General features: G+C 52.1%; 1 protein-coding gene across 1 annotated transcript in view; it reads left to right on the top strand.

The window, feature by feature from the left end:
- KSR2 (kinase suppressor of ras 2) overlaps positions 1 to 27,411 on the top strand; it is a 280,870-nt gene that overhangs the window by 134,861 nt on the left and 118,598 nt on the right. Inside the window, exon 6 of the mRNA XM_054005981.1 lies at positions 25,653 to 25,722. Within this exon, the coding sequence (XP_053861956.1) occupies positions 25,653 to 25,722 (70 nt within the window). The remainder of the gene's footprint in view (positions 1 to 25,652; positions 25,723 to 27,411) is intronic.

The following is a 27,411-nucleotide window of genomic DNA, read 5'->3' as shown; positions in this document are numbered from 1 at the left end:
CAGGAGATGGGATGTGTCCTGCATGTCTATCTAGCTTTGCCCCCTGAATTGCCTAAAAGGGATATTTTTCTACAGAGCAGGCAGCCAAAGAGCAGTGACCCAGCAGAGAGGAGGTGACTGATCATACAAGGGGACTGCACGGCGCCAGCGAGGATGCCAGCAAAGCCAACAGCTGTTCTCGTGGGGGAGAAACACATCCCTGCTCCACAGTGCGGAGCGATGCCTTGCCATTCAGTTGCTGCTGCTGAGCCTGGAGTTACAACTAGGGGGTGACTTCAAATAATCTCCACTTTCCAGAAAGCTCTTTGACACCCCCAGAAAACAGATGATACGTAGACAGCAGCCTGATGATCGGGGTCGATCCTGAGGAAGGCTGACAATGGCCTCATTTGCATGGCGACGAAGCACGCTGCTCACCACCTTTCCTGCGAAACGAGCCGTAGGGGGCGTTAAAAAGAGAGTGATTATCCGGTGCAGTTTAATGGCGCTCGACACTGAGGGTCATTACGTCGGGGAGAGGAGACTGGCTAGGACACACAGCGCAGAAGCATATTTGTTTGGGAAAAAGCATCCCTGCAGACCAGCTCTCCTGGCCCTGAAGGGTTTGTGTCTGTCAAAGGCAGCAGTTAGGGGTGGCATTGTCCTAAGGGAGGCACGTGTTATGTCCACCCCTTCAGGGCACTCTGTATTCCCCCTTGTTCTGCCCAACAGGCCTTACTTCAACCAACCTAGTGACATGGCCCCCATCTCTGAGCCAGCACCTTGCTGTCCTTAGCAAATCACTGACCCTGGGAATCGAACCTCAATCTCCAGAGTCCCCGTCCAGCCTTAACCCCGAGACCACGCTTCCTCCCGGCCTTCATGCATCTAATCCCTTGGTGGTAAAAGCAGGCTCCTGAGGTGTGTTTACCAGGCTCTTTGCTCCCCTCTGAAAGGCATCATCGGGTCCGAAAGCCACTTTTCCTGGGCTCCGTCCTATTAACAAAAAGCGTAATTCCGAAATCTCCCTGCATGAACCCCCAACCTAGGCCTTCTCCCTAGGGCTCCTGCTCTCAACTGCTCTGCCCCACCCCCTCCCATCCTCTCCCACCCCCCACTACATACCCACCCTACCTCTGATCAAGCTGCCGTGTTAATGTAGCCACGACGGTGGGAGGGGCTTGTTGCCCCGAGTTACGTACCTGTCTGAGCCGTATGTGGGCTGGCTAGCCCCTCCTGCTGCTTGTGCTGCCGTGGCTACACGTTATTTTTAGCGTACTGGCTCAATCAGAGCTACCTCAGGTATGTCTCCTCGAGCTGGGAATTGCATCCCCAGCTCCAAGGGCAGATGTACCCACCACAGTCAGGGGGAACCTAATGAGTCATGCCTGCCCCCACCCACTCAGCAGCTCCCTGCAGGGATCCAACACCACCAAATGGAACCCTGTCCCCCACCCCTCAGGGGTTACACCCTCCCTGTGAGGAGGGACAGGGAACAGTTGGTCTCCTACCTCTTCCACTGTCCTTCAAGGAGGCGCGTTGATACAGGTCAGCAGCGAGGGCCCTCACAAATAGCTTAGCTAGAAGTCAAGGGTATTTCTCTGGTTTTTAGAAGACTGGTTTGAAATGCTTGCTCTGTGTGTGCCAAGGAATTACTTGTTTCAGCAGCTTGTACAGGCGATTACTGCCAGAAAAAGGCATTGTCAGCATGTTAAGAAAAAACACTCGTTTTCTGGCTGTAGCATAGCCTGGGGTGCTTGCCTTTTGACACCCAGCTAATCGCACGGCTCCTGTGGGCAGCATGCGCCTGTCTGAGCTCTCTGCAGTCCTTATCAGATCCCCGGCTAATGTGGTTTTGGATGCTTTTATTTTTTAACTGCTGATGGGCCCTAATTAGAATGAGTCTTAACAGATGCACAACTCCACAGGGCAATGGAAAAGGAGGGCATTTAATCGCCTAACAACTGTCCTTTCACTGTGCAGCCTGATTCTTGGTGGGGGGGACCTCACTTATGGTGCCGGCAGAATTTCCATGAGCAAAGGTCGGCTTGTCTGTGCCCTTGCTCTAATTGTACTTGTCAGTGGCGAACGGCAATGGAGAGGGGAAAGCCGTCACAAATGGGGAACGTGTGAATTCGAACCTGCCTGCAGATTAGCGTGGCGCTGCTCCATTCCGTGACTTCCAATCTCATTGGGTGACGGTGACCAATGGGCGCCTTTTTACATCTTTGCCACATGTATTGCTGTTTAGGAGCTAGACGCTCCTTCTCCTTTAGGTTGTACATTTTCCTCCAGGCTGTTTCTCTCTTGAGCTTTGGTAGAATGGACCCTTTTTTCCCATTGGCTGCAGGGTCTCTGCAGTTTTCCTGCTAACCAAGTAGCATTAAGTCTCTCTTGCTTTTGCTGCAGGGATTTAACTACCTGGGATAAGCACCTTTTACATTGTCTTTCGTCCAGTGAGCTCAAAGAACTTTGCACCCATTAACTAATTAAGGCATCACAGACTCCCTGTTCTGGCTGGATCCAGTTACTATGCCCCAGGGGTCTCCGCACCTCTGCCCTACAGCACTGCCTCCTGTTTCCCATGAATGTGTATCTTGGATGGGTGTTTTTACTCAGGGGTGGCTACATTACTGTTATTGCCCTGTGAATTTGCTGTGGCGGGTCCCTTTCTCAGGCCTTGCCTGCTTTCTAGGGTGGGTAGCTATATTAATAGCCCATGTCTGGCACATCCAGCATTCCTTAGCGTCACCTTCATCAGGGTGTCTTGGAGAGGGTTGGTGTCATTCATATTTTCCTGTGCTTCTGTGTCTCTTTAGCACTTGGGATTCTCCCCTCTGCAGCACCTCAATCTTGTAGACTCGTATCCAGCTGCTAGCGTCCTGTGGGGTGGATTAATGATCAGCTCTCCTTGACATGTCCTCCCCCAAGGCCGCGTGTGCTAAACAGCTCTCCTTTCCCCTCTGAAGGCACCATGTCATCTGGTTAGCCAGAGCGTTCCCCACTCAGACCCGGAGTTCACAAACCTTCGTTGTGGGGTCTGGCCCCTGACTGTTTTCTGGCTGTGGAGTCTGTATACACCTGTCAGTGTTAGAGGCGGTGGCCCTAGGTAGAACCCAACTCCCTTTAGAATCTCACCAAACAAAAGTGATTTATTTTCCCAAATACGTCACTTGAAAATCTCAGTCGCTGCCGATTATTCTTTGTGTTTTAGTGCTTAGTAGACTGAAGCGTTGTGGCCCCAGAGAGAACAGGCAGGACCGAGGTGCTACCATGGCCCGAGGCCCCTGCAATAGCAGGGAACGGATCGGGTGGGTTAGGCCCAGATAATCCTAGCAGGTGACCCCTGCTCCATGCTGCAGAAGAAGGTGAAAATGTCCCCGGGTCCCTGCCAATCTGACTGGGGGAAAATTCCTTCCTGACCCTGAACCTGGTGATCAGCGTGAGCTTGAGCATGGGAGCCAGGATCACCAGCTAAGCGCTTAGGAGCAGAGGATTCTCTGCACCATCTCAGAACATCGCTCCATCCTGCCTCGTGTCCTGCCTCCAGCTGTGGCCAAAACCTGATCTTCAGAGGAAGGAGGGAAAACCAAACAAACCCACAATGCATCTCACCAATTGTGTACCTAAGGGGAAAACAGTCCTTCCTGACACTTGCAGGTGTCTGGCTGAATCCCTGAAGCATGAGACTGATCACACATGTTATCTAACAATGGAGAGCTGCAAGTGAACTCATTGTTAGAGTAAGGCGGGGCGTCTCTCTCCGTGACCTGGAAGGAGAACAGACTCCGTGAACTTCCCCCTGGGGTCTCTTGGGCTTTGTGGATGGTCTCCAGTCTCGCTCTTGTGTTGTTGCACACATACACACACACGCTTTCTATCATATATGGGCTGTAGATGCTTGAGCACTGTGAGGCCTGGGAAAAGAAGTTTCAGTAACAGAAACAATACACTGTTCTGGGAGCACTGTCTGTGCTCCTCCCTCCCCCCCCGCCTGCCACCTATCGAGGGACATCAAGGCAAATATTCTGCCACCTTCACTGTGACACCCCCTGAACTGCTCTTGAGCAATGAAGCTGCTGCGTTTCAACCTCTGTCTCCCCCAATACTCACTTGGGGCCTATTTGTCCAGGCAGCTCCCATCAATCTGAGTTCAGGTCTTCCCCTTTTGCACCCGGAGTCTGTCGGGATTTTCATGCAGACAACAAAGAGCTTTAGCCAGCTGAAGACAACCAGTGGCTTTAGTGACCAAAAAATAGTAACCTTTAGCCAAGATGCTTGGGCATCATAACCGGGATACAGATGGATTATGCTAATAAGTTTCCCTTAATGTGTCAGGCCAACCCTACCCTATTTGGCTTCAGTCCATTGCTCCCTTTCCTCCTCTCCCAGCGTGTAAAGACTTCTCTAGCTTCACAGTCTCACCTGGTCAAGCTACTTTGGCACTGGTCCCCCCCCTCCCTTGAGCTCTTTTCTTGGCTCTGAGGTGTAGATTTATCTCCCAGGGTCATTCCCCAGATCTTTCGCACGCTCTCTCAAGCTGCCCCACTCAACTTGTTTTCAGAGACTCCTTCGGTCTGTGGCTCTCCAGATCCAGACACACCCACACATTGCGGGTGGGTGGGTTGAAATCTGGATCTGAACTTTCTGACTCAGCCCCATTAGTGAGATTGCTCCGAGTGGGATCTGGGAGGCTTTGATGTCTCTTTGCCCTCTCTCGGCCTCCTGCTGAGCCCAGGGGAGCTGGGGAATGGGAAGCCACCTTCACAAGACTCGCTGCACATGCCCACTAGGAGGTGATGTGCTTTGCTGGCAGGCCCTGTCCCCTGTGCTATCGGCATTGCTGGCTCTGTTAAGGATGGACCAAGACCAATCCCAACACCCCCAATCTTTGGGGAAAGGGTCGAAATCCAGCCTGGGATCAGCGTTCTGTGCCCCAGGCCCATCTCCAATAGCGACCGGTCCCAGCGACTGGAGGAGCTGGGGAAGCAGGGTCTCTTGTGGGGTAACAATGCTGACCCACCACTGTCCCTGCCCCAGCCTGGGACTGAGGGGCAGGGTCTGGGCCTCACAGAACATCCTGGAGAGATGTGGTCATGGGCATTGACACACCCCCTGGATGAGTCCTGCCCTCTCTGAACTGCTGAACATTGAGGTCTCTGCCTTTTGACTGGCCTCACACTCAACGCCTCAGTCTGCCCGCACCCAGCACCAATCCCCCTTGGCGCTAGTTCTGCCCTTTTTACCCTCGGCCCTCTGGTTTCTTTAGAGACGTTACCGTCATCCCCTGGCACAGGAGCCTCCTCATCCCCTCCTGTCAGCTCAGAATGAGTCGGGTGTATTGCTGGCTTGGCCGGTCCTCAGGCCAGGCTAGAACTGAAGGCTTTGGACAGGTCCGAATGATGTACCGGAGGCAGTCCTTTGCCTGTGGTGTGAGACTCCCACTGGCAAACACACTGCTCTGGCCCGGGGATGCAGCCAAATCCCCAGCAGCCTGCAGCCCTGGTACTAGGATCCTTCTGGGCTGTAGTTGTTTAAGGAAAGGTGTATTTATACCAGAGGAGAGTGTGTCAGAGCTGCCTTAAATCGGCACTCATAACTCCCCCTCTTCTTCGCTCTTGGAGGACTGTCCAGGCCTCTCAGTTGAGCAGAATCAAGCGCTCTGCATCAGGCTTTCCTTTGGCTGTTGCGCCAGCTACATATTCTTGTGGGTCAGGACCCTTGGGATCTGTCGCCGGCTCTGCCACTGACTCATTGTGTGATTCGTGGCAAATCACTTGCCTCGTTTGTGGTGCTGTCTCCCTATCCGTACAATGGCTAAAAATACTCTCCTTGCGTCCAGGTTTGTTTCGTCAAGAAGTCGTTTCTGTGTGAGTTGCAGGTGCCGAGATGCCTATTGTGCTCCTTGTGTATTAGACATGTCTTGTTTACCGGTACTTTGATTGCTGTGAAATTCCCTGACGCCTCTTCCCTCACCTCCTGAGGAGCAGACATTTTGGCATGGGCCTAAGTACACTGCGAACCAGGGCTGCGTCCGCACTACGAGGTAGGGGCGTGATTCCCATCTGCGTGGGCACATACTTGCTCGCATGAGTATAAATAGGAACGGAGCCGCGGTAGCATAGGTAGCAGCAGTGGAGGCACAGGGGAGCCGTCCCGAGGACAAACCCGCCCAGAGCCCACGGGTGCATCCTTGGGGCGGCTAGTCCGTGTTGGTGCCCATGCTACCGCGGCTACGCTACTAGTTTTAGCGCACTAGCTGGATCAGAGCTAGCCGGAGTGTGGCTGCACGAGCTGGGAACTGCAGCCCCAGCTCCAAGTGTAGGTGTCGGCAAGACGGACTAAGGGTACATCTGCAATGGAATAAAAGAGTCACAGCTCAGTCGTGGCCGGCCGGGTCAGCTGACTGAGACATGCAGGGTTCAGGCTGTGGGCCTAAAAATTGCAGTGTAGACGTTCAGGCTCGGGCCCTGGGACCCTCCAACCTCGTGAGGTCCCAGAGCTCGGGCTCCACCCAAAGCCTGAACGTCAACACAGCAATTTTACAGCCCAGCAAGCCTAGGTCGGGGCAGCAGTGGGTGTTTAATTGCTGTGTAGACGTACCGGAAAGGCCCCAGGGTTAGTGGCCAGTTCTGGTTTCAGTTCTAGCTGTACATGTGTGCGCACACAGCGCACCGGATCCTGCTCTCCGTCACTCCCCTCGTGCGACCACACTGATGATGAGGCAGTCCAGTTCTGCGCTCACCTCGGTGGGTGTAAAGCTGGAGTAACTCCACTGACGCGAATGAGGCGCAGTAATGTGACGCCCGCGGTAAGCGTGGAGCCGCAGTCTGGTCCAGTTGATTCAGGGGTTGCCCGTCAGGTGTCAACTGACAGTAGAGTCTGAGCGTCTCTCTTCCCTGGCAGGCATCTCCTGCCAAGGCAAGCGCCTTTTTGGAAAAGCCGAACGCTACAACATCATTAACGACGGTCCGCTGTCTGTCTGCTCCATGCATCAGCACTACAAAGCCACGCTGGCAAACATCAAGTCCTGAATCTGGAGGATTTCCTATTCTGGCAATGTTGTGCAGAGAAGAAAGAATACAGCTTTGGCTGATTAAGTCTAATTGACCCTGAGAGGCTGAGAATTGGGTGGGGGGGATCATAATGTAAGTATTTAAACCAGTATATGACATGCCTGCTATATAAATAGGACTGTCACGCTGTAACAATGAGATGCCATTATTATAAAGTGACTTCTGTTTTCCTCTCAAAGAGAGAGTCTCAAAATAGCTTTGCCTTGTGCACCTCAGATGCTTTTGATGAGCAAATTCGTAAAGGTTGAGATTAAATTTCAGTGCTGTCGAGCCGTAAACTCCAATAAAGTATAATACAATAAATGCTGCCTATACCATGGTATAAAGCAAAGCAAACCTGTACAGAGCCTGGTATCTGTCTAGAAATTGATGCAGATGTTAACGTTTTCAGTGTTTTGCATTTGAAAACCCAGGTGGTAGGTCAAAGCCTTTAAGCTTTAATTCTGCGTCAAAAATGATGCCATAGAGTGAGATGCTGCTGCTGCTCTCTGTCTGTCTCGACATTACTATGGCTCAGAGTGTCTGAGTGCCTTACAGACGTTCAAAGTAGGTCTGCGTCTGAAGGTGTAATGTCCAGCTCAGGCTTTGATTGAGCTAGCAGTGTTGCTGAGGCAGTGTGGGCTAGCCGGCTGAGTACCTATCCGGAGCCTCGGACGGGATCACACTCAGGTGGTTAGTCCATGCTGCCGCAGCTACCCGTCTCTTTTTAGTGCGCTAGCTCAGTCGAAGCTAGCGCATGTACATCTACCCATGCTGGAAATGACCCGTCCAGCTGCAGTGTAGATGTACCCCTCGGCGTAGTCACCTGTGCACCTGGAGCGGGCAGTCTGCATTCTTCACGCACAGCTGAAAATCTGAGTCAAGATGCCGGTGGCATCCTCAAAGCAGGATTAAAAAGCAGTCCAAGAGCCATCTCACTAAGGGAGTTCACGCCCTCCAGATACCCGTGGATGTTTACTTTGCCATCCTCCCCTTAACCGTCGCTTAGCCAAGTTAGACTGTGTACGTGTCTAGTTCCCTTAAATCTTTCTTCAGAAACTGAGCTCTCCAACCCCCAGTGGGTCCTGCCGCTGTTCTCGGCATCTCCTCTGGTTTGTCCATATCTCGCCGTAGGATATTAGCTTTTCTCTACCATCAATCTGGCAATTTATTTTAAGGGCCTGCCTGAAGAGGTAATTAGGAACATCTTTCCCTCTGGATGATTAGCTCTTTGACCTTCTCTGAACACCATCCTTGAGGAGACAAGATATCTGTGATGGGCTTAGCTGGCATAATTTCTGCTCATTACCGAACTGGAATTCAGTAGGTTAAGTGTTGGGTATGTGTGAAACAATAAAACAAAGGCACTTCTTGTAGCTAAATGCCTTTCCCGCTGACTTTTAGGTCAATATTCTTATTTCCATTCTCTTGTGTATTCACAAAGTTTTGCAACGTTTTTCGTTTGCATCAGTTATCTGTGTGATTTGCTGGCAGGAGTTGCCTCGGCCTACCACCAGTATAAATCTGCTTGGCGAACGCAGATGTGAGAATAAGCTAAAAAATGTTGTTTTCAAAGTACGAACCTCCCGCCCTGGGTCTATGGGTGTAATTTCTGGATCACTTTGCAAATTGCTTGTCTTTTATTGATGGATTCCCAAGCCTAGAGGACAGATGAGCGGGGATCTAGTTCCTGGGTTCCCAGTCTATAAAATGGGGATAATTATCTACCATACAGGGAGGGGAGGGTGCTGGGAAGATGAATTCACTATTTGTAAAGTGTAGCACTGTCCTGACGGCTCTAGAGCAGTGCAAAAAATGAAGCTGTTCAGGTGCATACTTAATTTACCTGATTCCATACTCGATTGGGTAGCCAGAAATAATTAGAGCACTTGAGTGATGTTGTCATTGATCCACCTTGGCTGGTAGGTGAGCTGCTGGGTTCTGCACCAGTCGGAGTTTCCTTAGTCTGCGGTTTCATTTGCAAGCCCGGAGGACAAGCCCGGCCACCAATGCATGGATCACCATGGCTAAGTCTGTCCTGGCCAGACAGAGGAGGCTTGGTTTAGCCATTTGGGTGTATAGTAGCGAAGAGAAGTCCTCGAGGAGCCCGAGTCTGTGAACCACTATGAGAGGTGCCCTCGTACGTGAGGGTGAGGCATTGGCCAGTTCTTTTGTTTCCCTCTGCCCATGAGCATCACTTCAGTCTGGCTTTAGTTCAGCTTCAGCCAGCTGCTCTTAAGCCAGAGGTTGACCTTGCAGTGGGGATAAGTGGGGAATGGTGTTTGCCTTTGCAATGTCTTGTACCTGTTGCTGGCATTTCAAGCCACCCTCCTTTGCACCGTCTCCATCCTCTGCACCCTGGAGCCTGATGTCAATGTGGAACAGGGTTTGAAGGGTGGAGGCGTGGCGTCTCAGGAGAAAAGGGAGCTTTGTGGATCCCTGTAGCGGGGAACATTCTAGAGGTGCATTGCCTGTCACCCCCGGGTGCTGGGGGTGATGAATGCGCAGAACCGTCTCTCTTTGTTGCTGTCCGGTCTGAGACGAGCAGGTTAGCGTTTACTGGCTGAAAGTGTCAAATGCTGCAGAGAGCCAGGAGAACGCAACTGGCTCTTTGCCCTTGGCTCACCATACGTGTCAGTTACTCTAACGTTTCACTCCACCTTCACTGTCATCCATTGGTTCAAATAAGGGGCTGGGAACCAGGACTCCTGGGTTCTATTCTGAGCTCTGTCAGCGGGCTTGCTGTGTGACCTTGAGCAAATGCCTCATCCTCTCTCTGCCTCAAGGTCTCCTAGCTGTAAACGGCAGGTGAGCGCCTTCCCCACTGCCAGGGGGTCGGAGGTGTAATTCATGGGACCGAGATAAAGGTGTTGCCAAAGTGCAGAGTCGTGTCGTTTCCCAGCTTCGAGATGATTCATTCCAGGGCTCGTTTCCAAGTGTGAAGAGTTTACTTCCATCAATGTTATCCGTCCCATTCATAATTTTAAAATAGACTCGCATTGTTTATTGTAGTAGTCAGAGGAGGGTTTGTTTATCTGGCTGTCACCATGATGGATAACAAATTCATACAAATTCCCTGGGCATCCAGAGAGGTGCCAGGGAATGAATAAGGGGAATCTTATGCCAGAATGCAATCACAATAGATACACAAGTGATTTCAGGGGCAGCTGCTGCTGTTACTGGAAGAGGACTATATATAAAGCCAAACCTCTGGATAAAAACACCAAACAGATAACCCGCAAGGGTCTAAGGGGGACCTGGATTCCATACACCTTGGCATGGGTGGTGGGTATAATAGGCCAGGGGAGACTAAGCCTCCCCCAACAGCCAGGCCATAGCCCTGCCCACGCTCCACCCTGAGGCCTCGCTCCCGCATCCTGCTATTCCCCTGTGATCCCACCCACGCTGCTCCTCTTCCATTGCTGAGAGAGACCCTTCAGGGCGCTCCCCTGGAGACAGTGGCCTTACTTTGCAGCTGGATCCGGAGGAGGATTCTCGTTAGTAGGAACTGCAAGGGGCCAACCCTAGGGATAGTGGCAGCAGCAGCTACCCAGTGGGACGGAGGAGCTTTGGCAGCGTGGCGGCTGTCTAGCCAGCGAAGGCGCATGTCCCCAGGGAAGGCGGAGTCAGGGGCCGTTCCTTTCCACCTTGCCCTGCTCATTAAACACACTGGCCATGACTCAGCCCTGCCTCGGACTATTATTCCCCCCGATCTGAAGCTGGAAGTCGATGGAATGACGCCAGCCGGGAATTTGGGTCTCTGTCCCCTCTGTGCCTTGCACAGCGCTGGGGACGGTATTAGCACTGAAAGAGCGGGTCTGCTGTGAGTGGCCACTCTGTAAAACTAGCACCTTTAGCTCCCCTTGGGGGTCGGAGTCCGGCCAGCTGCCTTTAGCAACGAAACCGCACGTTTTACTGTGTTTTACTCCAGCTAGCCCGGGAGAGCTGATCCAGCTAGGGAAGGAGGATTCTAATCCTTGAGCATTCGCGGCGGGATTGGTTGGTAAGCTGCCCCCAGCACCACCCACCCGAGGCAGTGGGGGTCACGCAGGGGCTAACTGGAAGGCAGCGGGGCTGGACAGGTGTTGCTGAGGCCCTGGTTTACCCTGATGCAGCCTTGTTGCCTGCGATGTGTGAGAAAGGAGGAGCCCAGCTTGTTTCTCCAAGACCAGGGTGAGTTTGCAGGACTGGCAACTGGAAAGCTATGTTCCTACTGGGAAACAAAGGTGGTTTGCTGTGGAGAACCTGAGAGACGATAAATGGGGACCCTTCCAATGTCACTTTTGCAGAGCCACTCTTCGGAGCGAGCTGTACATCAACAAAGACTAGCAGTGTGAGGGGCAGTTCTGCACACCAGCTGCAAGCCCCTCCCAGTGGCCTCCCTGGCATGTACACAGCTGGCCTAGCTGGCCTTGTGCCATATCTCCGGAAGGAGCACGCAGGACAGGTGGCATGCCGGGAGATATGCTAGGGACAGGTGTTCCTAAGCCTGGTTATTCTGCAATAGCACGGTGACCCCCAGAGAAAAGGTATAACTGGGGCACAAGCTGGGGCAGCCTCGGGGCTGCTCCACCCGGCACGGTGGGCTGAACCCAGGATGAGTGAGGCACGAGCCACCTGGACCAGTGCAGGGATGACTCGGGGCCCTGCTGTACATTGAGTTTAACAGCCACACAGTGGCACCGTGGAGCGGCCTGCTGTGGGCATGGTCTTCGGAGCAGGAAGCGAGGATGCCGTGTTGTACAATGAATGCATCACAGCCGAGGCACTTACTTTGCATAGTCTGTGTCACCTGCTTTGCCCCGATCACCTTAAAAGAGCACAAGTGCCATTCTGGCGCCTGAACTTGTCACATCTGCCTGTCACCGGCGGATTGCTGGGGCTCACAGGTTCCGTCTGTTGTGTCTCCTGTCACAGCCATGCCAGCGCGGCTGTCACCTCTGCATCTGCCAGCCTGCTAATTTTCCTCCCCGCAGTTCCCAGGCTTTGAGTGCATTTGATCCCCGTCAAGTGAAGTCTGTTGATTCAAGGATAAACTGTGCTAGACAAACCAAAAGCCACGACCTTTGCCAGCTGTCTATTCGGAGACACCCCTTGCATGGAAGAGAACTCGGCAGACGCTCCAGCGCACCTGGACCGTTGAGTCCTCTCTGGCCTCTCAAAATCCATCGGCCCCCATTCCAGTTGGGGTGCTTCCCAGCTCGCAGATTGGTTTCCTCTCTTGCGATGTCTTCGTGGGATTTATGATTTAACTGCCTAAGCGCCAGAACCCCATCCCGGGCGCACACTGCATGGCAGTCCCTTCCCGCTGCGTAGCCTGGCTCGGCAGCTCGTCCGACGGGGGCGCACACAGCAAAGTGGGGGGTGACGATGTGAGAGGAGATCACATGTGAATCAGGCTCCCGGGGAGTGATGTTGTTTCTAGACAGCTCTGCCCCAGGTTAATTGGAGGCAGGGGGGCTAAGAAGGGAGCTGGCACTCGAATAGATGGCTTCTGCCTATAAACAGCGCATAGTAGGCATTAGGGTGCATGTGCTCCCCAGACAGGGATCCAGCCCTGCCTATCACCTGTGAGCTCTGCACTGCAGCTCCATCTTCCAGGCCGTAATCAGAGACTTTTGTATAATTTCTCCCCTTAATGAATCGCTGGTGGCCTATTTTCAGGGAAATCGCTTCCCAGGAACCTTCCTTCTCCCTCTTCTTAGCCTCACCCTGATTGTTCTGTTTTGCCCCCTGCAGCCCGCACGATCCATAACTACCCTGAGCAGCTGAACAGCGAGGTGGGAATGGGCCGGGAATTGCCTCCCTCCGTGGCCACGCTGCTGGAGGAGGTGGGGTGCTGGGTTGCGAGTTGCCCCTCTCCGCTCCCCGAGGCTAGTGAGGCAGGCGGGGCAGGTTTTATGGCTTGGGTGAGGGACCATGCAGTGGCTTGATTTGCTTATGCCCAAATCTGGGCCCGACCAGAGCCTGCTAGGAGAACTGGGTGGTTCCTTGGGAGGAGAGCAGGAGAAGTCGCATTTATGGAGCTGGAGCAGGCTTTGGAACCGAGTTCTGAGCTGAGCATGGTGGGGGACAGGGAGGGAAAGGTGTACACCACCATTGCTGCCCCCAGCCTGGTCCCTAGCTCATGCTGAACTTTAACAACCCCTCACGGTGCCACCAGAGCAGAAGAGCACAGCTGGATCATGTGATGCATGGTCCAGCAAGGGGAGGTCAAACTACATCAGTGGCTATAGGGCAGTGAAGGTTTATTAAGGGGGCTCAGCAAACAACAGGCAAAAGAGGGCCGGACGGACCAGAGGGGAACGATATCAGACTTCAGGGAGCAGGGGCATCTCCTCTCTGATCCCAATTCCCTGGTGTTTCATAGCGAACGCGCAGCATTTCTGCTCTTCCCAAGCTGCGCCTTAGCCAAGGACTCTTCTCCCCGCTCCTTCCCCTCGTTAGTGGGGGCTGCATGCTGATGGAGTGACGCTGTGCATTGCTTCTGACAGCTGCAAGGAGCTTTGCTGTGTTAATATTGGCCTTCCCTCTCGCAGGGGTCAAAGACCCAAGCGCTTTTTTTCTTCTCTTTTTGGCTTTGCGAGCTGAACTTCAGTGCGCCGGCAGCAGCTGTCAGAACCCCCGCCTGTCAGCGTGGTGCTTGTTTGTGCCGGCACCCCTCAATATGATAGCCTTGGCAATTGAAAGTGACGGAGCAGAGGTGGCTCGCTTTCTCCTCTTTCAGGAAAACTCATGGGCAGCCGTGCCCTCTGTCTGCTCTCATCTCATCCCTGCCTCGAGCTTGAGCCAGCGATAGAAGGCTGCCTTCCAATTATTATGTGCTTTAGAGGGATAGTGTGGGCTAGTGGTTAAAGCAAGACATTGGGAGTCGGGAGGGAGGTAGTACCTGTGACGTTGCACTCCATATGTTTATGGAAATATGCTAATGAGTGTAAATATAATGGAACTGGAATATGCTTCATGCAAAAGGTCTCTTGTAAGGTATCATTACAAAGTTTATAATCTACTGAGTGTGTCCCTCCTGTTTGTATAAATGTATCATTCTTGTATCTAAAACTAGGAATATGAAATGTAACTCTGAGGTCCTATTGTAATTATGCAAAGTGTGGGTCATTAATGGTGGTTTGGAATCTGGATGGCTCCCATTAACTAGGACAATTGGTTGTAAATCGCTCTGTTTACTTGTAAGCCTTCCTCTATAAGTGTGTGCCAGCAAGTGGGTAATGAAGTCTCACAGGGCATGCGAACATGTCACATGATACTGGAATCCATCTTTAACGTGGTGCTTTTCCATTTAGCAGGAGGGGTGGGGACCCAGAGAGACAAAGGATTCCTGCCTTGTGCCAAAGCTATAAAAGGGGGTGGAACAGAACAAATGGGGCTGCCAGTCATGAGAAATCCCCAAGTTACCACCTGAGCTGGAACTAACAAGGGGGACCAGGGGACAGGATTGGGCCCAGACTAGGAAGGAGTCTAGTCTGTGAAAGAAGCTTATTGGAACATCTCTGAGGGTGAGATTTTACTTGTAAACAGGTTCTTAATGTATTAGGCTTAAACTTGCGTGTTTTGTTTTATTTTGCTTGGTAACTTACTTTGTTTTGTCTGTTATTACTTGGAATCATTTAAATCCTACTTTTTATACTTAATAAAATCACTTTTGTTTATTAATTAATCCAGAGTAAGTGATTAATACCTGGGGAGGCAAGCAGCTGTGCATATCTCTATCAGTGTTACAGAGGGCGGACAATTTATGAGTTTACCCCGTATAAGCTTTATACAGAGTAAAATGGATTTATTTGGGGTTTGGATCCTATTGGGAGCTGGGTGTTTGGGTGTTGGACAGGAGCACTTGCTGAGCTGTTTTCAGTTAAGTCTGCAGCGTTGGGGGCATGGTTCAGACCCTGGGTCTGTGTTGCAGCAGGCTTGTGTGTCTGGCTCAACAAGGCAGGATACTGGAGGCCCAAACTGGCATAGAAAACGGGCTCAGAGGTAAATTCAGCATGTCAGGTGACAGTCCCAAGGGGGTCTCTGTGACCGAACCCATCACAGTACCTTCCTGGTGGGGCTGATGCTTCGGCAGTGTCCATGCTACGGGCACTAAAGCGACACAGCTACGGTGCTGTAGCTATGCCACTATAACCCCGTAGCGTGGACGCAGACTACAGTGGCAGAAGGGGTTATAGACATAGGGACCCCACGTCTCTGAGCAACGGTGGCTAGGCTGACAGAAGCATACTTCCGTCGACCTAGCTGCGTCCACACCGGGCGTAGTGACGGCACAGATGGGTGTGGATTTTTCACGTTCCTGAGCACCATCGCTATATTCACCTACATTTTGAGAGTAGACTAGGCCTTAATTGATGCTTTGTGATCCTGACACGGCAGGTGCTGTGTAAGGGCAGAAGGTTGGTATCATGGAGAGAGCATTCAGTCTAATCATCTCTGTGCTGCTGGGCCGAGCTGCATTTACTGGTAACTGTTTAAAGCCAGTCAGTGAATGGAACTTCAGCAAGCACGAAACCAGTGTACTCAGAAAAGTGCCTGACGTCATTAAAAAACCTTCCCCTGAGCAGGGTTAGAGACAAGCAGCTCTGGGACTGGCCTTGGGTATTTCACAGTGTAGCTCCTTAATGATGGTGCTGGGAGCAGCTGCCATTCCACTGGCACCCACATACATTGGCTGTGGACTGTGAGGGTGGGCACACTTTACCTTCCCAGCTTGACGAGCGTTATGTGGTCCTTGGCTCCCCTGCGAGGTAGGTAAGTAGTAGTGTGCTATTTAACAGAGGGGGAAACTGGGGGACCGAGGTTAAGGGGCTTGCCAAAGGTCCCGCAGCAAACTGGTGACACCCATGAACGGAACTCAGGAAACTTGGCTCCTGATTCCACGCCCAGATGGAATATTGAATGTACAAACACACTCCATCAATGCACTTACTAGAGACACACCTGAAAGAAACCTGGGCCCTAACACAGGACCCAGATCTCAACTTTGCATCCCGCATATTGAACAAGAAGGTTTGCAATTTGGGTCTGAACTTGCCCAGTGTTCAGGATGTTTGGGGTATTGGGATTCATCCTAGTAAAGAACGCAGACCAATCTGTGAACCCGATCTGGATTTTAATTTGAATGTGGATTTTTGCACGGCCCAGTCTCAGGTGTTCTCACAGAGGGATCAGTGTCTCTTGCGCTTAGCTTCCCCCACTGCATTTATTTAGCAGAAGGTGAGGGGAGAGCTAATCTGTGCTAATGCCTCTTTCCATTGATACAGTCTCTGAAACCACAAGGCTCCTTAATTCCAAGCCTAGAAAAGTTGGGGCGGCCAAAGGTAGCCTGCAGGTACAGAGGGTGATGGTATTCAAGGGCCACAGCACAATGGTAGCCCAGTGACCAATTCCCTTGTACTGTGTGCGCGTGCTTTAGGGTAAAGCAAACTAATTTGAGCTCTTTCCTCTCCAGCCTGCTTTCTCTCCACCCCAGAGAATTCCACTCCCAGTAGCTTCCGTTTCCTTGCATGATGGACCCTTGAGTGATCCTTGGCCAGCAGGCTCCGGTCATATGGAAGTTGGGGTGCCTCATCCTGCTGGGGTTAATGGGGTGAATCATTAGGACTTTGGGGCATCAAAGGGACCTGCCAGGGGTGGAATCTGGAGACTGTAATGGGTTTTGTGTATTTTCTGTTTTAGATAGCGTTACGATCTGTCTGTCCTGTGCTGCTGGGAGTGGCGTTTGCCTGGTTGTGTCTCCTATGGTCCAGTAACTGGGCTGGAGGCCACCATGGTGGTCCCATTACTTGAAAGGATGCAGCTTGCTTAACAGCCTATTTATTTGTTATAACCAAGGGCCCTTCTGCCCTAAGACATGTATCTGCGGGGAACTGGTTGATTGATTCTAGTACCCTAGCTGGCCTTTTCCTGACTCAGGGCAGTGGGAATGGTGCAGACCCCTGGGACCTAGGGAATGAGTGACAGGGCCTTGGTGCACAGTCAACCCATACCCTCGGGTCCCAGTCCCTCAGGTACGTCAGCAGATGTAAATGAGCGGTCCCACTGAGCTTGCTGGAATGAAGTCCCTCCTGTGTAATATCGGGCCTGTAGTGCGTTCAAACTGCATGTGACCTTGGCTGCGTTAGTACTTGGTCCTTGGAGAGCACCGTCGTCAGAGGTTAATCTTCCCAGGCGTGCTGCGAGGGCAGTCCGATTATCCCCGTTCTGCAGGCAGGGGAGCTGACAGAGGCTTTAGATAGCTCTGCTCCCACTTAGGCACCTACAGGGAGTGGCCGGATCTTCAGAGCCGCTCCCCATCCAGCAGCTCCCGTTGTTCCCCCACATTCCCTCTGGCTGCAGCAGGTGGGGGCCCTGCAAACTGTGAAAGGTTTGGGAGTGGGCCCTGGCGCTGTGACATAGCTGCAGCAAACGGAACTGCTGAGTTGCTGCTCTGAGGGATATTTAGTTCAGCCCCTCGGTGTTCATGTTAAATATCCAGGTAGTTTCTGAGGGTGGATTCTGATTCAGTGTTGCCCTCCCTAAATATAAATACACAATGTGTGAGAGCAGTAACACTGCCCTATGTGAGCAGAGCTGTCACAGCCTGTGGGCAGGAGCGTTGCTGGCAAGCAGGTGTCAGCTCATGTCCAAACAGAGATGAACATTCAGCATCATCAGTGGAGAGCCATTCGGTGTCATTGTACCAGCTAAAAAGGAACAGAGGGTCCTGTGGCACCTTTAAGACTAACAGAAGTATTGGGAGCATAAGCTTTCGTGGGTAAGAACCTCACTTCTTCAGATGCATTGTACCAGCTAGTCGCTTCCGCTGAGCGCTGTCTTCCTTGCTTTGCCACCTCCAGTGAGAAATAATCCTTGCCTGGCCTACAGCTGCACAGCCCGTTTCTAGCTGTTTTGGGGGTGGGAGTGGTGACGTTATGATTAGTTACCAAACAGGTGGGCAAGAAACCAGGCTATTCTGAACCAGCATTGTGGAGGGCTCAGCTGAGTGGAATGTCTCTTTTTCACGTCGGAGATGGCGTTGTTAGGGATCTTGTTCAGTTTTGCCAGGGCACTGGCCCTGCAGCACTCCATCATCTGGCATTAATGGGGTACTGCAGTGGACCCCAACCTTTCTTGTTGGGAGCCCCCCTTTGGGGTGGATTGTCAGATGGGTGACCCTCATGGCCTCTCATGATAGTCATTGCCTTCTCTCCTTTTCTAATGCCTCCCTCTTTTTCCCCTCCTTTTTTGTTTCCATGTATTTCCCCCCATCTCAATCCTTTCCCCCCCTCTGCCATAGCCTCAGGCCAGGAAAAGGAGAAACGGACATCTCTCCACATCTACGTCTCTCCTCCAGATTAGAGGGGAGAGTCTGCAATTATCTCAGAGGTACCTGAAATCCTTCAGGTTGTTTCTGGCTACAATGTAAAGCTTTCCTGTGCCCTTCTGCCTTCCCACTCCGGTTGCCTTCTCTCCTGCAAACAGTGGGTCTATTGTGAACATCTCAGATCCTTCATAGATCATCCCCGTAATGAAAATAATTACCTGTGAATCATGTAGGTCTCTCATCGTTTTGTTAGGAGGTTAAAAACCCTGCTACAATTTAATAAATTTTGCAACGAGCACATTATAGAAGGTAATTAAATACTTCAACCATCCTTCTGCTTCTTTTTCCCCCCTCTCCCTACCATAGCGGGATTTAATTGAGGCCAGCTGAAAGTTAGCTGAAATCAATCGTAGATGATAAAGCGGAGGTTTTAATTTAACTCTGGGACCGTAGCTATAATTGCTCACGTGTTCGATTAATAAAGAACTGAGGGAGGGAGGGAGGCTCGTTTGAATAATATGATTTACTGATGAGAAAATGGCATTTATGAAAATAAGAGCCCTTTGCACTCCCAGGGCCAAATCCTGGTTTGGTGTAAATCAGTGTCACTGTATTGAAGTCGTTGGAGCTACGCCGATTAAGGCCCCCGCTGAGGATCTGGCCCCTAGAATACTCTTCATCTGAGTTGCTCAGAGCATCTCAGCGTCCCTGCGAGGTAGGTAAGTATTACTTTACTGGCTGAGGCCTGGAGAGAGGGACGTGCTCACGGCTATGCGGCATGAACCTGGCAATTCCGGACTCCCAGGTTTGGGCCCTCACTGGGGCTGCCAACTTTCTAATTGCTGAAAACCCAACACTCTTGCCATGCCCTTTCCTGCCTCTTCTCTGAGGCCCTGCCCTTCACTCACTCCATCCCCCTCCCTGCGTCGCTCGCTCTCCCCCACCCTCGCTCACTGCTCATTTTCACTGGGTTGGGGTGTGGGAGGAAGTGAGGGCTCTGGCTGGGCGTGCAGGCTTTGGGGTGGGGACAGAAATGAGGGGTTCAGGGTATGGGAGGGGCCTCCGGGGCAGGGGTTTGGGATGCTGGAGCGGGTGAGGGGTGCAGGATCTGGGCAGCGCTTACCTCAGGCGGCTCCTGGGAAGGCCGGCATGTCCCCCTGGCTCTGCGTGGTACCCCCTGGCTCCGCACACTGTCCCTGCCTGCAGGCACCGCCCCTGCAGCTCCCATTGGCCAGGGTTTCTGGCCAGTGGGAGCTGCGGAGCTGGTGCTTGGGGCAGGGGCAGCACGTAGAGCCCCCGTGGCTGCCCCCCTATATGTAGGAGCTGGAGGGACATGTCGCCGCTTCCGGAGCCGCATGGAACCGGGTAGGGAGCCTGCCAGCCCCGCGCCAATCGGACTTTTAACGGCCTGGTCAGTGGTGCTGACCAGAGCTGCCAGGGTCCCTTTTCCACCGGGTGTTCTGGCCGTAAACCAGACACCTGGCACCTCTAGCCTTCGCTAAGTCCCTGATCCCCCAGAGGGACCTATATGGACTGACCCTCACCCTTGTGTGGAGTTCTGTTGCCTTCAGGGGCATTCCCCAGGGGCGTGAAGGTCCGTCCGTCCCAATCACTGTGAGTTAGGGAAGCTCTTTGCCCAGATGGTGCTCCAGAGGGAGGGATGGGCAGGAGCTGTGAAATTGACAATGAAGCCGGGCACCTTGAGCCCAGCTGGCCCCGGCTCCCTGGGAGAGCTGGGAGGCTGGACCTGCTGTAGGGTGACCAGATGTCCCGATTTTATAGGGACAGCCCTGATATTTGGGGCTTTGTCTGATATAGGCACCTATTAGCCCCCACCCCCGGTCCCGATTTTTCACACTTGCTGTCATCCGAACCTGCTCCCAGCTGGGAGCTGGGGCTAGAAACCCAGGCAGCTTCCTGCCCGCCCCCACACCCCGGCTACCATCTGGGGATGTTGGCTATCTTCGGGGGGTGGGGGGGAGTGAGAAGCCGGGACAGCTGGACCCCACTCCCCAGGGGCAAGAAGCCCCAGGGGGCCTCCCCCTGCTCCCAGCAGGGAACGGGGGGTGAGGAGCCCTCGGTGGCGTTCCCCCTGCTCCCGGCGGGGAATGGGGAGCCGAGGCGGGGACGCAGCCTGTTGGGAGTCGGGGGCTGAGGAGCCCTCGGTGGCGTTCCCCCGGCTCCCGGCGGGGAATGGGGAGCCGAGGCGGGGGCGCAGCCTGTTGGGAGTCGGGGGGTGAGGAGCCCTCGGTGGCGTTCCCCCTGCTCCCGGTGGGGAATGGGGAGCCGAGGCGGGGACGCAGCCTGTTGGGAGTTCGGGAGCCTGTGGAGCAGCCGGGCTCCCGGCAGGAAGCTAGCTGCCAGAAGAGCTGAGACTGGGCTCTCAGCTCCCCACACTGCCCCCCTTCGGCTGGTGGACGTGCTCCTGGTGTGGACGCACACCACCGACCCAAGAGAGGAAGTGTGGACCTGCCCACTGCAGTAGTGACTGTGGTAGCTGTAAAGTCGACCTAATATATGTCGACTCAGGTTTCTAGTGCAGACAAACCCTTAGATGACCAACCACAAGGAGCAAAGAAACAGCTCTAGGACAGCCCAGAGTCTGAAAACTATCCACACCATTACTTGATGGTTGCTTCTAAATAACGACGCCACTGTAAGAAGTTGTATACTGGTCTGTGAGCTGGAAGTACAGGCAGCAAGAGCCCAGTCCAATTCTCATAGAAGTCCAGGGGAGTCTCCCTCTGAATCATGCCCCAGCTCCATAATAAATACTATTGGGAACGACTGTTTCCCCCCCCTCGAATGAAGCGTGTGGCAAGTTAGCTTTGCACAGGAAGTGGCATGTAAATGTAACCTTCAGGAGTAGCATGTAATTAAAATACACCTCAGCCTGATATATTAAAATGGGATATTAAAGCAAACAAAGGTACTCACGGCTTATTGAAAGTATGTTTAGTGAGGGATTGGTTGGCATACTGAATAAACCGCTGGGATCGCAGCGAGGTTCTGGCTTGCAGCCCTAGATGATAAGTCTGGTGGTCTGGGCTTACGTCCGGGATGGACAGCTTTTTGGCTGCAGAGAATTGCTACTGGTTACTGTTTGTGCGTGGGAGTCTCTGAAACCGTTTGTCATTAGCAGGCCTGCCTCTGCAACTGCACTCACCAGAGCAGAGTGAGCAGCTCCCAGAGCTAAAGTTGGAGGAAGACTGACATCTGCTCCCCAGACTGGATATCTTTCTCAGAGAGATGCTGAAGCTCAACAAGAAATGAATCTGACTGGAGGCAGGAATGATGGGGGAGGTTCTGTGGCCTGTTATGCAGGAGGTCAGACTGGATGAACTCTCACAGTTCAGACAACTGCATCTATATTCTCCCTCCGTGGTCCAGCAAGAGCACCCACTCTAGGCTTGTCACCTCTCCTGGACAGAGACCCACGTCTCTCTCCCTCCTGCTTAGGGTTTTTCTAGGCTGCACGGTTCCCTGCCTGCACTGCCATATCCCCAGCAAGTCAGGCTGCCTAAACAGGCCAGTGTCTGTTCTCTTCTAAGGCTATGCACAGCTGTAATTGCCAGCCATCAGAAGTTACCACACAACCCTTATAAGCAAGCACATTCATTCTTCAGGGGAAAGTATTACAGAGAAAACGTATAAAAAACCCATCAAAGTTCTTATACGCATGCTAAAAGCTTACCATGGGGCTGCATTAGGCAAAAGTCCTTCCAACCCTTCCTAGGAAGGATGTGGGGTCCCCTTGGACAGAGAGTCCTGTCTGTTTGCTGGATCAGAACGAAGTTTAAACTCAGGCTGTTTATCCAAAAGTTCCTTCTTTGTCTGTTGGTCTCTGGAGAATCCAATTTGAACCAGTAGAGTCTCTCCATGTGGTGGTTCCTCTCTGGAGGTGTTACAAGCTGAATGAAGTTGCCTAATCATCCCCCACTGTTCTTAATTCCTGGAGGGCTGTGGTCACACTCCCCCCTGGAATTACATACAGTCCCTGGTACCCCTAATACAGTAAGATCTCCCAAAGATAGTACAGGAAATGGCTGTATCTGTCACAGGTCCCTTTGGGGGTTTGAATCTATGGATCAGTTCAGTGCAGCGCAGGGACTGGGAGGGGAGGGAGTGCTCTCAAGACAGCTGGCTAGGCCCTTGGTACAGGTTAGAGCCACCTGGCTGCCGTGTCCTCTAAGGAGTGCGGCACTGCCAGGGAATAGCCAGGAAGTCCACCACTTTTATATTCTCTTCCACCAGGCTCCTCCCTCTGGACGCCTCAGTCTTCCTCTCAGTCTGTGCAGGGAAGAGGCACTTTCTCCTCACTCCCCTGCCACAACTCAGGAGATTCCTTGTTCTCCTCCATTGCAGCCCTGTGGGCTCCAGTGGAGCTGCAGCTCTGAGCAGTGCCTGGCCCTTCGTTTGTCACTGGCTCACTGCCCCTCGGTCTGCTAGGCCTGATCCTCTGGTCTCGATCCTGCAACCAGATTTGCTTGGCTGCAGGCAGGGATCTTCCCACATGGATCCAGCTGCAGGATCAGACAACTCCATAGTCTTCCACACCCAGGAGGGAAATTTTACACTGCTCATTCTAACCATTCCTGCAACACCCCCAACTTGTTTGCATCGAAGAGGATGTCAATAGTTTGGGCCCGATTCTGCACTTCCTGACATCACTACTAGTCCAGGGTAACATCAGGGACTTCAGTAGAATAACCACTCCTGATTTACACCAAGACAAGTAAAAGGAGAATGAGGCTCTTTGTGTTTCAGGGGCTGATTCAAAGTCCATCAAAGTGAGTGGGAGGCTTTCCGTTGGTTTGATGGGCAACTAATCGGGCCAACTGTGTGTGTGTCGCATGTCGCTGCATCAATGCATGACACAAACACTATGAACTCGATGGCTGGCTTGGCAATGACTTACCTATCCCAGCCATATCAGCCAGCAAGGAGAAAGGTGCTAAGTAACTTGTGTTCGATTTTCTTTACAGGCAGGGCTTCCACTACCCTTTTATTCCCCTTTCTCTCAGAAGGGGAATACAAAAGAGGCCCTTTTAATTTGTAATCGTGCTATTCTTGCCAGCAAGTTAAAGAAGTATGGATTGGATGAATGGACTATAAGGTGGATAGAAAGCTGGCTAGATCGTCGGGCTCAACGGGTAGTGATCAATGGCTCGATGTCTAGTTGGCAGCTGGTATCAAGAGGAGTGCCCCAGGGATCGGTCCTGGGGCCAGTTTTGTTCAACATCTTCATTAATGATCTGGATGATGGGATGGATTGCTCCCTCAGCAAGTTCACAGATGACACTAAGCTGGGGGGAGAGGTAGATACGCTGAAGGGTAGGGATAGGGTCCAGAGTGACCTAGACAAATTGGAGGATTGGGCCAAAAGAAATCTGATGAGGTTCAACAAGGACAAGTGCAGAGTCTTGCACTTAGGACGGAAGAATCCCATGCACTGCTACAGGCTGGGGACCGACTGGCTAAGCGGCAGTTCTGTAGAAAAGGACCTAGGGGTTACAGTGGACGAGAAGCTGTATATGAGTTGACAGTGTGCCCTTGTTGCCAAGAAGGCTAATGGAATATTGGGCTGCATTAGTAGGAGCATTGCCAGCAGATCAAGGAAGTGATTACTCCCCTCTATTCGGCACTGGTGAGGCCACATCTAGAGTATTGCATCCAGTTTTGGGCTCTCCACTACAGAAAGAATGTGGACAAATTGGAGAGAGTCCAGTGGAGGGCAACGAAAATGATCAGGGGTCTGGGGCACATGACTTATGAGGAGAGGCTGAGGGAACTGGGCTTGTTTAGTCTGCAGAAGAGAAGAGTGAGGGGAGATTGATAGCAGCCTTCCACTACCTGAAGGGGGGTTCCAATGAGATGGAGCTCGGCTGTTCTCAGTGGTAGCAGATGACAGAACAAGGAGTAATGATCTCAAGTTGCAGTGGGGGAGGTCTAGGTTGGATATTAGGAAAAAAATATTTCACTAGGAGTGTATTGAAGCACTGGAATGGGTTACCTGAGGAGGTGGTGGAATCTCCTTCCTTAGAGGTTTTTAAGGCCCGGCTTGACAAAGCCCTGGCTGGGATGATTTAGTTGGGGTTGGTCCTGCTTTGAGCAGGGGGTTGGACTAGATGACCTCCTGAGGTCTCTTCTCACCCTAATCTTCTATGATTTGAACAGTAGTTAAATTGGTTTCTAAGAGGTGACACTTGGCTTTTTGTTAAGATAGAGATACAGTCACAAGGATGTGATGTCTTATTAATAAACTAGGAGTTGCCAGTTAGGCTTCATCTTCCCTTTCTTGTTTGGAAATCATTAACTGTCTCTAACAGATTTGTGTTCCCAGCTGACCAGAGACTGTGTGTGTGCTGGATTGAATATACCTTGGAAGAGTATTCAACTGGTGCAAATACGTGCGTGCTTCTCTCTTTCTCTGGGTTAAACCCCTCCTTCCTGTACAGAACTAGTTACTTTCTTACTGCTCTCGTTTGATTATTGTGAGTGGGAGGGGAGAAGAAGCTGCTTCCCTAGCTGAGTGAAGGAGCTGACCCTGCAGTACTTGCTCGGCGGCGAGGGAAATGAAGTCAGTAGGAGTTCTGCCGGGTGGGCTGCATTCCGTAGAGAACAAATAACTCTGGATCTTCTGACCTGTAACTTAACAATAAAAGGTTTGGGGGTGGGGGTGGGGGCGGGGTTTTCTCCCACCCCAGGGTGGCACTTACGTGCGTTCCCAAGTAGGGCTGCAATGTCATTCACCTTTCAGATGTGACCAGTCTCTCCTGCCAGTCTCTGAGCATGAAGGTTGAGAGCTATTGCTAAGCTGTTGAGGAAATGCAGCCCACCTCCACCCCCACGCCCAGTCTTCAGTGCGATTTGGGCATGGCTGGGTTTGGCGAAAATATTGTTGGGGTAACGACTAGGCAAAGGCCCCTTTTTGATTCTCTCTCATGCTGACTGGTTACAATTAGAGCCCTGTGCAGATACAAAATTTGTATCCACATCTGACCCGCAAACATGGTCCACGGCTCTCCACCTCTGCAGCTGCAGCTGTCCACGGATAGAAAGCAGATCTCAGCCGACTTGCAGGGCTCTCAATATAAAATTTGGATCCGCATCCATCCACAATCTGCAAACATGGGCCGCAGATCTCCGCCGACTTGCAGGGCTCTTGTTCTCTCCCTGCGGTAACTGATGCCCCTCTCTCTTTGGTTGTAGTGCGGCTACATGCTCTGTTCAGAGAGTAACGTCTGACCTTCCCCCTTATTAATCCTTGTTTGTTTCTGTTCTGTCTTCTCACCCTGCAGATACACTGTCAGTGCCTCGCTGGTCCCCACAGATTCCCCGCCGTGATCTAGGAAACTCAATCAAACACAGGTACAGTATAGCTGAGAAGTGCCACACGAATGTGTCCTGGGAATTCACACTTGAACACCAGGCTCCTGTAGTGGCAGGCAACAGCCTTCCTATTCTGTAGTATGCTCTATCCTATTCTCCGCAGCCCCTTGGCCCCCATTATCCGGGTCAGAGGCACGCCTCTGGTATGTGTGTGTGAGACAGAGAGCTTCACACTTGACCCAGCAATTTATTCGCATTTGATTGTGACCCATGAACAAACTTCAAAACTGACCGTTGTGAAGAGCTGAGATCCAGAAAACGTGTGTAGTACACAGGGACTCCAGCCATAGACTGGGAGCCCATGGTGCTAGGTACTGTACAAACATACTGAAAGACAGCCCCTGCCCCGAGCAGCTGACACCAAGCAGAAAACTCGCCCTAGGTGGCGCCATTGCAAAGGACCCAGGGAAAGCAGGAGTAAGTCAGATGTGTGGCTGAAAAGCATGTGGTGGGAGGGGAGGGATGCAGAGTACTTTCCTATAGCAATCCAGCTTCAAGTCCTAACTATCTTGAATATTGGAAAAGGAGTGAGCCCTTGAGACAAACGTCTCACGCTGGCAGCAGATTCGCCAAGGCAGCTACAGTATCTAATCTACAAAAAGAACAGGAGTACTTGTGGCACCTTAGAGACTAACAAATTTATTAGAGCATAAGCTTTCGTGGACTACAGCCCACTTCTTCGGATGCATATATATAAATAAATTTGTTAGTCTCTAAGGTGCCACGAGTACTCCTGTTCTTTTTGCGGATACAGACTAACACGGCTGCTACTCTGAAACAGTATCTAATCTGTTTGCGTCCCAGCTTCACACGCAGAAGAGAAGCTGTTCTTGTTAGAAGCCACTGGCTCTGTTGTTTGGGGTTTCACACCAGCCCTGAATGGGAATCTCTTTGCTGGGAACTTGCAGTCAGAGACCTGATCTCTCCTCTCCCAGCCTTACTGAGTAGGTAGCTGGGGGAGTTTTACATTTTGCCTTAGCACCTGGGGGCCCATGACATGTTCATGCCAGCCTGACTGAGTGGAGTGGGGCAGGCTGGTCAGAGCCCCCTGTCACACATCTCCTCTCAAATTGTGCCCGCCTGCCAGACCTCGGTGCTCCTTTCTTGAGTCCCACGGCAGCAGGAAGTGGTGGGCAGCCATAACAGAAATGCCCAGCAATATATTAAGGTCGTGGGGATGGTGAAGCAAAGGGGAAACTTGTCAGCTTCATCACCCTCTCCCTAAACGTCATGGAGCTAGATCCTTAGCTCGTGCAAATCAGCACTACTCACGTGACGTCACAGCGGAGCCACTATCCCCGGGCTCTAAGGCAGGGGTGAGGAAAAACCCTCTGGTGGTCATCATGCCCTAGCGCCCCCAAGCTTGCTGGCCAGGGGTTCGATGGGGTGAAACATGGAGCCCATTCAAGATGCATCTGTTCAGCCACGTTACTCAGACTGCACTAAACTCCCAGTTGCCAGCATGAAAGGTCATAAATGGGGCCACCCCAATTCCCTCCATCTCCAAACCAGAGAGAAAACTAGTTGCAGAGGGCAGAACACTTCTGAACTGCTTCCCGGATTGTGTAATTTACTAAAACCTCTGACGCAGGCCAAGCCAGGGGCAATAAGCCCGATTGTTTCTCTTTCTCCAGCGCAGAGCTGGTGGGCAGGGCAGGAGGGGGTGCA

This window comes from Malaclemys terrapin, chromosome 16, assembly GCF_027887155.1.
Source record: "Malaclemys terrapin pileata isolate rMalTer1 chromosome 16, rMalTer1.hap1, whole genome shotgun sequence".
Classification (NCBI taxonomy): domain Eukaryota; kingdom Metazoa; phylum Chordata; order Testudines; family Emydidae; genus Malaclemys; species Malaclemys terrapin.
Note: the sequence above shows the minus strand (reverse complement) of the source record. Positions and strands in the feature narration are given on the sequence as shown.